The 11460-nt window shown below is 54.2% G+C and overlaps 1 protein-coding gene across 2 annotated transcripts; it reads left to right on the forward strand.

The window, feature by feature from the left end:
• Nucleotides 1–1254: 1254 nt before the first annotated feature.
• LOC123161005 (probable transcription factor GLK1) lies at nt 1255–4791 on the forward strand. Of its 2 annotated transcripts, none has more exons than XM_044578853.1 (6): nt 1255–2033; nt 2132–2272; nt 3447–3815; nt 3910–3969; nt 4058–4180; nt 4280–4791. In XM_044578853.1, exons 1-6 carry the CDS (start codon nt 1485–1487, stop codon nt 4427–4429), a joined length of 1392 nt encoding a protein of 463 aa, XP_044434788.1. In that variant the 5' UTR covers nt 1255–1484; the 3' UTR covers nt 4430–4791. The 2 variants fall into 2 exon arrangements, with proteins under 2 accessions (XP_044434788.1, XP_044434789.1); XM_044578854.1 differs by having other exon boundaries at nt 1257–2033; nt 3447–3803.
• The last annotated feature ends 6669 nt before the right edge of the window (nt 4792–11460 follow it).

The following is an 11460-nucleotide window of genomic DNA, read 5'->3' on the forward strand; positions in this document are numbered from 1 at the left end:
GGATATGGCAATTATTGGGAGTAGGATTAAGAGGGGTGAATTTTTCCATTATATTGGGAGTGAAGGGGCAGACCCTTGGGACATCCCAATAATTTATTAGGGAATGTGAGCGTGTTGAAGGATGCCTTTAACCTCAATTCTCCAAATACATGGAACTTATTGCAAAGACAGAGTCTGTTGGAGATACTCTTAGGCAACGCTATACTACGTCTCATTTTGAAGGCCCGAGGCTGAGATCGCTGCCCTAGCAGCCCTTCATCCAATCCATTGTTTTGAATAGCGGGTTATGACAAATAGTGATGGTTCTCCAAATCAGTTATAACAAGGCTACATTCGACTATTTCAGATGTTTTCGGAAGATTACACACAATACTTATAGCTAGTCACTTAGTGGCACCCTGCTCAAAATGCTATAGCGGGGCTATAGCCTGTTATTTAAATCATTTTTCAAACACACCCTGCTACCTTGCTAGCTTCCCACGTCCGGAAGAATATCAAGTGCTCCAGCATCTTAGATGATACGGTGATATGAGCTATCGGGAGCCGTTGGATCTCAGATCCAATGGCTCCTAGGGGACTCTAAACATTTAGCAAAAAAGCATATCTGAAGTTCATGAATCGCATGCAGGTGCAGTAGCCCCTCACATGTCGTTTGATCTGAGATCTGACGGTCTAGAAGCTCGTATCACCGTATCATCTAAGGAGCCGGAGCACCTGATATTCTCCCTCTCACGTCCTACTATTTCATGGTCCCATTTGTCAGAGTTGAGAGGAGGAAGTACACGAACCTCCACCAACTAATACAATATTCATTTAGAAGGATAAATATAGCATGTTGGATAAATAAAAAAATTCTAACGCGCGCAAGGCTGGATGACCGGTGATTTGAACGGGTCGGTCCACTTCCAAACACACACGGCCCCTGCCCCCACTGGTCCTGTCCCTCTCTCCCATCCGTGGGCAGCGACAGCGTGCGCGGCAGTCTCCAGCCGATATACACGCAGCCACTGTCAGTATTTGTTCGCTTCTCCGGCGCCCTTGCCCTCTCCGAGTTTTGGGTGCCGGCAAACGAAATAATCGGGAAATAGGCCTTGCTCAAAAAAGGCTCACCCACACACTGCCCGCAATAATTCGCGGAAGCGACCAAGCTGCACTTGCGCTCGCGGACAAGCCCACCCATCAAACGAATCCGGCAAATCTTTGCGAGCTTGTGGCGTACAGGCGCCCTCCCACCTCCCCTTATACCGCCCGGAGAATACATACATACATACATACTCGCCATTGCAACGGGCACAGCACAGCACAGGCACAGCTCCGCCCCACGAACTGCATGCCGGTGTAAGTTCAGCGCTCAAATCGGGCCTGCAGCGCTAGCTGGCTAGCAGCGGAGGCGCCTGAGACCTAACGTGCCGTCGCTTCCGCCGCATTGCGCTGAGCTGAGCTGAACTTGCACGTAGCTGGCTGTGGTGGCTAGAGCGGCCGACATGCTTGCCGTGTCCTCTGCGAGGTGCCTCGCCGCCGACGCGGACGAGCAGCGCGCCGAAGTCGCGCCCATGGAGACGGTTGGGGATGCAGCAGTGGTGGTGGACCTGGACATAGACTTCGACTTCACCGTCGATGACATAGACTTCGGGGACTTCTTCCTCAGGCTGGAGGACGGCGATGCGCTCCCGGACCTGGAGGTCGACCCCGCCGACATCTTCACCGATCTCGAGGCGGCGGCCGCGGGCGTCGAGGAGTTTCAGGACCAGCAGGTGCCCTGCGCCGAGCTCTTGGCCGCCGTGGAGGACGTCGGTTCGGTCAGTCCAGCCGGTGGTATCATCGGCGTGGATAACACGGCGTTCGCTGAGTCAGAACTTGGAGACGAGAAGCGAGGGTGTAATCAAGCCGAGGTAGGCGAAAGCATGGGTGGCGGCGACCGCCCCACTGTGCCAGATGCAAAATCACCGTCGTCAACAACGTCGTCGTCTACGGAGGCCGAGAGCCGCCACAAGTCGTCAAGCAAGAACTCCCACGGAAAGAAGAAAGCCAAGGTGCGTTCATGCTTCTTATTGGTCATATGTAGAAGCTTTATACAGCAGTACTGCTTAGGTTTGCACCGTGTGGTATTAATGGCGTGCCCTCTCTGCAGGTGGACTGGACGCCAGAGCTGCACCGGAGGTTCGTGCAGGCCGTAGAGCAGCTCGGCATCGACAAGGCAGTGCCGTCTAGGATTCTGGAGATCATGGGGATCAACTCACTTACTCGGCACAACATAGCAAGCCATTTGCAGGTGCGTGCAGACATGAAACTTGATGTTTGAAACTGAACATTGATTGTTTTCCGTATATATATAAACTCAATTATGCTTCTATTCTTTGATGGTTGTACTAGCTATCAGTATTCGATCGGGACCTAGTTTAATAAATCAACAAAAAAAAACTCTGAGCTAAGGAAGATCAATAGAAGAGCAGTCCACACAGCTGCACATCTCTCTATTTGCAATTCACAATCAGGTATACCAAATACTCCCTCCGTTCCCAAATATTTGTCTTTCTAGCCATCTCAAATGGACTACAACATACGGATGTATGTAGACATGTTTTAAAGTGTAGATTCACTCATTTTATTCCGTATGTAGTCACTTGTTGAGATCTCTAGAAAGACAATTATTTAAGAACGGAAGGAGTATTATGAAAGAGCTAGAAGAAAACTGTGCATAGTCGAAGCTAGCACAAAGGGATGCAGATATAGAGTTAGTTAGTTTGAACTATGACTCGCACAAATGTGCCATGCATGCAAATGTATGCTCAGAATTCAAGTGATAATGTATGTCGTACGTTCACTAGCCATAAAACATGCATGTCGTCATGTCAGGTGTAATGCATGCACCTATGACAAAACTCAAAAGTGTCAAAGTAGAGCAACCTTTGTTATACATTCCAAGAACAGTTTTGAGTGTCCTCCGTCCCACTCTTCCCAGTAGGTACACCGTACCCCAACCGTTCAATCATCTACGTACCCATATAGATGTAGGTTCACGGATTGAACGGTAAGTTTGTCAACCTTATAATTGGACCTGAGTTCTGTCTGAGTAACGGCCCACTGTTGGGACCTCAAGAAGTATAAACTTGAGTACACAGGAAATAGTAAACAGTAATTTGAGGGTGTCCCGATTAAGCTCAGTGTTCCTTTGTGGATGGTTAGCATAGATTGATGTATCCAATCGTTTGGCTGACGATGATTCTCGCCAAGGAATAATAGGTATTTAATTGCTTGCAAATTGTATTGTGATTTCAAACCGCACAAATGCATATTGAAATCCATCGCAAAAAGAGCATCTGGATATTGAAATATGAACCTGCTTATTTCTAGGGCGCCATTGAAAATACGTTACAATTGGCATAGACTCATCCCTCCCACTACTGTGCCGATCGATTAAATGATTTCCCCGTATCTCGTTGCAGAAGTACCGGTCTCACCGGAAGCACATGATTGCGCGGGAGGCGGAGGCGGCGAGCTGGACCCAACGGCGACAGATGTACGCCGCCGGCGGACCGGCTGCGGCCGTGAAGAGGCAGGACTCGAACATGTGGACCGTGCCAACCATCGGCTTCTCGACGCCGCACCCTCCTCCTCCTCCTCCGGCGGTAACCATGCAGCACTACGCCCGGCCGTTGCACGTCTGGGGTCACCCTACGATGGACTCGCCCCGGATGCCGATGTGGCCGAGGCACCCAATGCCCCGTGCCCCGATGCCGGCGTGGGCTCCCCCGCCGCCGCCGCCATCCGACCCGGCTTTCTGGCACCACCCTTACATGAGGGTACGTGCAAACGTAGTACCACTACAACCGATGCCAGTCTTTGTGTAGTTGTGTGCTCGTGCCGCTTGTTGTTTCTTACGTTTTGTTTTGGTTTGCTTTTGTGCAGGGGCCCGCGGCGTATATGCCGACCCATGGGACTCCTTGCATGGCAATGCCGATGACACCGGTGAGCAGTTCGCGGATACGTAAGCTGTGGCATTTCCTTGCAATTGTTCTACCAAAAACTGACGAGATGAATATTTTTGCCGATTCAGAAATTTCCTGCTGCACCCGTGCCCGTGGCCATGCCGTGCCCAGTCTATGCGTCCCCCTCCCCGGCACCAGCGCTGGCGAGCAAGAGCCAACAAGATTCGCAGCTCCAGCTCCAAGCACAACCAGTACGTGTATACACGACAATTCCATCCATCCTACTGTCTGCACTACTGTGGCTGAGCCAGTTTTAGTTAACACTCTCTACCTTGTTGTGGTTTTTGCAGTCAAATGAGAGCATAGACGCGGCCATTGGTGACGTTTTATCCAAACCGTGGCTGCCGCTGCCGCTGGGGCTGAAGCCCCCTTCGTTGGGCAGCGTCATGGGCGAGCTTGAAAGGCAAGGCGTGGCCAATGTGCCCCAAGCCTGCGGGTGAGCGTTGGAGGGTGCATCCGCGTGCACTCCATGCATGACTGCTGCTCCGTTCGATGGAGCAGCTAGCAGCAACAACAACATCGTCGACATGTCTTTGTTCCTTTGAACGTTTTGTGGATCTCTCTCTCTCTCTCTTGGTCAACTTGTGCATAATTTCGATCAAGAGAAACATCGTTATTTTGAGTTCACTCCCGAGACACATTTTTGTTACACCTAAACTTTAAGTTTGCGGTAACAGCAGCATCAACAACAACATCAACAACAAAATGGTCAACATGTCTTTGTTCCTTGGAACGCTTTGTGGACCTCTCTCTTAGTGAACTTGTACATAATTTTGATAAAGAGAAACACCATTATTATTCACTCATGAGACACATATTTTAATGTTTGAGGAATCAGCAGGGGCACTAACTTTTCATATAGAAGGAAAGACGAGAAATCTCTACTCCTAATAAAGCACTTGGTAGCCTGGTACGGTTTATTTTCGTCCAGTTTTTCTTCATCCCACCTCCCACTGATTTTCTAATCCATTTGTTTATTTTTCTCTTCACTATTTTCTTTCAAAAAATCAGTACTTTCCTAACATACAAAAGATCTCGGATATCTAACTTTCCTAACTCATCCAAATCAACCGATCTCTCTCATTAATGCAATTTGTTTTAGGAAACAAATAATGGATTTTTAGGAAGCAAACAATGGATTTTAAGGAAATTAACAAGTAAAACATGACAAACAAATCTTATTGTGAAAGTATTATCTCTAATCCTAAAGTCTTAGTTGTTGATTTGTTCATTTCCCATCGATCGATCCCCTCCCCATCGAAAAGTCTCAGTACGTAGTTGTTGATTTGTTCATTTCCCATCGATCGATCCCCTCCCCATCGATGGAGAGACATCCCACCGATATTTTTCCAAATAAAGCGTCTACCTCGACCTCTCTCTTGCATGGAAGAAAACCAGGAAAGAACCACACGCACATACCCCTCTCCTGTGTAGATATTGGGGGAAGATCCCGTAAACCAGGAAAGAACCATCCTGAGCGGCTTCGCCTTTTCTCGATTGGTTCAAACTAGGAAAAAATGACCAACGCCCCATCCCTCCTCCTTGCGATCCAATCCCCCGGATGATCCACCTCCCATGTCGCCTGCCGCGATGCTGCGTCGACCCTAGCCACGACGCCCGACTTTTCCACCGATGGTGGGACCTTCCTCAATCCCTCCAAGCTCTGTGTCCCCTGCATTGTGAGGGCATCTCCAGCCGTTGGCCCCCCAGGGGGCGTCTAAAAGCGCCGCCTGGGGGTGAGCCGGCGCAAAGAAAGGCCCTGGGGGCGAGTCGTCGCCCAGCCGTCGGCCCCCAGGGCCGCCCCCAGGCGAGTGTTTTAAAAAAAAGGGGCCGTTCGGCGAAGTTATGATAAAAGAGTAGTTAAATTTCGGCTAAACATGGCGAATTTTGGCCAAATTCGCGCATTTTCATTACATTAAGCTAATCTAAAAAAGAAAGGGGCTGAAGTCGTCGCCGCCGTCGCCGCCATCGTCGTCGTCGGCCTTCTCCTCCTTGACGCGGACCCCCCGGCTGGACCCGACGTCGCCATGGTGGACTGGCGGCGGCGCGTCGTCGTCGTCGTCGCTGTCGCATAGGACGACGACTCCGTCTTCGTCGCGGCCACGTCGGCGCTCCTCGAAGCGGCGCAGGGCGGCGCGCTGGCGCTCCTTCGCCTTCTCCCGGCGCGCCTTCTCCATCGCAATGGAGTCCTGTCGTGCCCATCCGAGGGCCGCGTCGTCGTCGACGAACTCCGCCTTCACCGGCACCAGCCCCCGCTCCGTCTTCACCGGCGCCAGCCGCGGCTCCGTCTTTGGCTTGACGAAGCGCGGAGGAGCCGACGAGGAGGGGGGGCGCCGGCCGCCCTCGTTGATGACGATGCCGGCGCTGCGAGTGCGCCGGCCGAGCGGCGATTCCGGCGCGGGCTCGGCCCTGACGCCGAGTAGGGCCGGAGTGCCGGAGGAGTGCGACGAGGATCGGGAGGAGGAAGAGGAGGAGGAGGACCCGAACCGCCTTGGCGCCCATGCCCCGACGCGTTGGTGCTGCACCGGGAGGTACGCCAACGGCGGGTCGTTGCCGCCCTCGAGGTGCATGAGCACGCCCCCGAGTGTGCGGCCGGGGACGCTCCACCAGAGGTGGCGCCCCTCGCTGTTCTGCCGCCCGCCGACCACCGGCGCGCCGTTGGTGGACGCCAAACGCTGCTGCTGGCGGCGCTCGAAATACGCCGCCCAGGCCGCGTGGTTGTCGGCGGCGTACTGGGGGAGGGAGCATTGGGCGTCGATGAGGGAAGCGCGCGCGATCTCGACCTCCTCGGCGAAGTACTCCGGCTTCGCCGCGGCGTCGGGCAACGGGGGAACGGGCACTCCCCCGGCGCTGAGTCTCCACCCCGATGGCCCGGCGCGCATGTCCGGCGGCGCCGGGATGTTCGCCTGGAACAGGAGCCAGGACTCCAATACGCGGAGCGAACGACGGCCGAAGCCGTTGGCCGCCGCCTCGTCTCCGGGGAAACGTTCTGCCATGGCGATGGCGCTCGGGAGAGGCAGGGAGAGGGAGGGCTGGACGGCGGCGAGGGGGCGGGCGGGGCTGGTGGGGGTACAGGAGAGTGGAGTGGTGGCCGCCGGCTTTTATAGCCGGGCCGCGCCCGTGTGTACGCGTGCGAGGGAGGGGAGGCGTCGGCGCGCCGTCCCGTGAAGCGCCGCCCGTGAAGGAATCAATGGCAAGGCTGACCGACGGCAGCCTTGCCATTGATTCCCCGCGGGAACCGAGGCCGTTGGGGGGAGACGAGGCGCCGAAGTCGCTGATGCGGCTGGCCCGCGGCTTGTTCGCGCCAAAACAACTCGCCCCGGCGCCCCCGGGCGCCCCCCAGCGCGCCAGGTTCGGGCTGGGTCCGCCGGCACTGTTTTCGGCCCAAGCCGGCGAAAATCGGGCTCCTGAAGGCGCGACTGGGCCGTTTTTTCGGCGCCGGCGCGAAAAAATCGCCTGGGGAGGCCTTCTTGGGGGCGCGGCTGGAGATGCCCTGATGCCGCACCCCCCACTCTTGCCGCCGGCGGTTAACGGAGCCATGTCGGATAAGATGGATCTCCCGTTCATGGCTGTCGGTTTGTCAAGGTTGCGATACAGTAGTGGTCCGAGTGCTTGCTACGCTGGAGGTGGTGTCGCATATGCTGTTCGTCAATGTGTACTGCCGGCTGTACTGGGAGTCTAGGACCATGACCATTGTTTAATTTCCTTTTCTCTGTTTGAGAAATAATTGTAATCATAGGTATCTTGATATAATGGTTTCTGAAGGCATAGAAATCACACAACTTCCCATGGACGCTGATCTATCAACACATATTCATCACTGGATCACAATCTGCGGTGCAGCCCTTAAATATTGGGACATACAACAGCACACCAAACTAAGCAGTGTTTGTTGATTTGTGGAGATTTCTCCTGGGTTTTTTCGAGGTATTCCTACTTATACAAAGAAAGAGAGAGATTGAGACACGTGTAGATTGTTTGCTATATGACCACAATAGGAGACCCTGTATTTGACTGTAGACTGTAGCAACTTTAAAGGTCTATCAATATATTTGTGGAAATAGCATAAGAAAGCAACAATTCAATGAACTTCAAATTTAGTGCTTGATTATTTTTTGAACCATACACGGAGTTGTATGTTCTTTCATTAATACGAAAGAAGATATGATGCCAAAAAAGATGCTCCCTCCGTTTTTCTTTTCTTTGCGTATAAGAGGAATCCTGGATACCAAGAACAGCTGCTGGAGTAAAATTCTGGACTATTTTGCCCCTGACTTAGCATGCGCTGCATGGAGGAGAATAAATGCCGCATGCAGTCGAGTCCCGCGCCTTCTAACGCGCTATGGCTGCTGATTGGCTGCCGTTTCGTTTCTCCTCGTCCCCCCTGTCGTGGTTCTAAGCCTGACAGTAGAGTGGGGGGTAGGTATGGAGAGGCAAGGTCCTAGCTATGGAGAGGTTGTACGCACAAAGGATGTACGAGTTCAGGCCCTTCTCGGAAGAAGTAACAGCCCTACGTCTCGGAGCCCGGAGGCGGTCGAGTGGATTATGAATGTATGGATTACAAGGTGCCGAACCCCTCTGCCTGTGGAGGGGGGTGGCTTATATAGAGTGCGCCAGGACCCCAGCCAGCCCACGCAGGAGAGGGTTTAAGGTGAGTTAAGTCTGGGGCGTTACTGGTAACGCCCCACATAAAGTGCCTTTACTATCATAAAGTCTACTTAATTACAGACCGTTGCGGTGCAGAGTGCCTCTTGACCTCCAGGTGGTCGAGTGCGTCTTCGTGGTCGAGTCCTCCAGGCCAGTCGAGTGTGTCCTCGTTGGTCGAGTGAGTCCTCGTTGGTCGACTGGAAGGTGACCTCTTCTAGGGATGTCCTAGGGTAAGTTACTTGGGACGGGTCCGTGACCCTACCCTAGGTACATAACCCCATCATTAGCCCCCGAATGGATTGAGGCTTCGAGTGAAGAAGGAGTCGATGTCGTTTCCGATTAACCTTTGCGCTCTAGTTGTGCGCTGTTCTGGATCCAAGAGTCTCTTCGTTGACAGGGAGCAATTTGTCTTCGGTCGACTCGATCCATTCTATTTTTGCGTCGAGTGATCTTTCGAGCTTCGTCGATCTCCGAGCGACGGATCGCCGGAATCACCGCGTCTGACAGACTGATTTGCTGCTCGCGGATTCTGTGGGGTGCGAAATTTGGGGGCGCGCGCGAAGCGGGGCAGACCGCGGCGTTCGGATGGGACGGGGCGTAGACGCCTCGATCTCCGCGCCGCCTTTTTCGCCACGTATCCAGTCCCCATAACTGCTCACAGATATGATTAGATCGACCGGGCCCACACGTCAGCCACTCGGAAGGGACCTTATAAATGTGCCCGGCGAGGATTTCTGTGCTGCGCCTCAGCATTCTCCCTCTCTCCCTCTGCTCCCTTCCTCCCTGCTCAGCGTGCCCGCTCTCGCCTCCGCACCGCTTCCCTTCGTGCATCCCACCGGCGACCATGGCCAAGGAGAAGACGGCGGCGCTGGAGCGTGCCAAGAAGGCGTCGGCATCGGAGAAGGCGAAGGGGAGATCCACCAGCCGCCGAGGATCCTCGTCCAGATCCCGCCTGCCGAAAGGCTGGGTCCAAGGCGACTGGATCCAGTCGACCATCACGGAGAAGGACCTCCTCGACATGGCCAACGAGGGCTTGATCCCTCACGGAGCTGCGAGGTTGCCGGGGAAGGAGTGGCAGCCACAGCCAGAAGAGGGTGAGTGTGTGCTTCTGGCCACTCATGTCGATCGGGGGTTTTCCTTGCCACCAAGCATTTTCTTCCGTGGTTTCTTGAATTTCTTCGGAGCGCAGCTCCATCATTTTACTCCAAACTCCATTGCCTATCTCGCTGCATTCGCGTCCATGTGTGAGGGTTTCTTGGGCTGTCGACCGCACTGAGGCTTGTTCAAACGTATCTTCACGTGTCGCTCTCAGACCGTGAAGAAGGCGAGTCCTGGTGACGAGAAGACTCGAGTCGTCCAAATGTGCGGGGGCCTGGGGATTCAGGTGAGGAACAATAGCACCTTCCCGCCCATGTCTTTTCCCGAGTCCGTCAGAGGCTGGCAGTCGACTTGGTTCTACTGCCAGGTCCAGTCGACGCCAGGGCAGTCGAGTGGACTTCCTCCGTTTACCATGGACCGAGTGAACAAGCCCTCCCCTTTGAAGCTAATTCCGGAGGAGAAAGCCTACGTGAAGATGTTGATGGAGCGAGTGGTGCAGCTGGTTCGGGACGGAGTAACAGGCATGGACCTCTTGGAGGTTTTCCTCAAGCGCCGCATCCAACCTCTCCAGTTCCGGAGTCACTACATGTGGTTGTATTGTGGGCCCGCGGACGAGACCAGAGTCCATCCAGAAGAAGTCGACGATGTTACTCTGGAAAGGTGGATGGTAGCCGTTACCGGAAACAGGGACAACCCGCGCGGAGCCAGGAGGATTCCTCCACTCGACCACGACAGCGTCCCAAACAAGGTACGCTTGCTCTGCTTTCCATCATGTCTTTGTCGTATTCATTTCTGCTAACCCTGTCGACTGGTCGACTGATCCTTGTTTGGGCGACTGCTAGGCCTTCACCGAGCTGTACTCGATGCCCAATGGGGCACAAGCTTCGACTGAGGAAGGCGAGGCGAGCGGGGGCGAGGCGAGCGGGGGCGAGGCGAGCGGGGGCGAGAGCCAGGGAGAGGAGGAATGGGACTCGGATGCTGCAGGGGATGACGACGACGATGATGATGATGAAGGTGATGAAGATGACATCGAGGACGAGGAAGAAGAGGAGGAGGAGGTCGTTCCATCGCGCTCAGAAAGGCGGTCGAAACTTGTCCACGACCCCTCGACCGAACGTGGTAAGGGGGTAGCGACTGCCACTCAGTCGACCAAGCGCCCTCGGACCACCTCTCCGGCGCCGACTGAAAAGGCGCCGAAGCAGCCCAGGGCGGCCTCATCGAAGCCGACCAAGCTCCTGCCGAAGATGAAGGTGTCCATTCCCACCATATCAGGGTAATTGTGTTGCTCATATTTTCTTATTCTTGTGCGAACTTTATCTCTGGTCGACGCTGAGGTTAGTCGACTGATCCTTTGGGGTTACAGCGCAGCTACTTCTGAGACCTCGGCCCGGGCCGATGACCACGAGATGGAAGATGCAGCAACTTCGAATCCAGGTACTGTGCTCTTAATACCATTCTTAGTCGACTGACTCGTGATCTCTGATCCTGACCCTTCTCCGCAGCTCTACCCAACACTGTTATCGATCTTCCTGATGATGATGAGGATGAAGGGCCGCTGAAGCACAGGAGGAGTCGAAAAGCACCCGCCAGTAAGGTGCCTCAGGATGTGTCAGCGCCTGAAATTCTGACTGTGGAGGAAGAGAACACCACTCGACACACGGTGACCTTCGCGACCCCACTGACGAGTGCTCAGCAGCCCTCCCTCTTCACGACTCACCACGTCCCA

This window comes from Triticum aestivum, chromosome 7B (genome assembly GCF_018294505.1).
Source record: "Triticum aestivum cultivar Chinese Spring chromosome 7B, IWGSC CS RefSeq v2.1, whole genome shotgun sequence".
Classification (NCBI taxonomy): Eukaryota; Viridiplantae; Streptophyta; class Magnoliopsida; order Poales; family Poaceae; genus Triticum; species Triticum aestivum.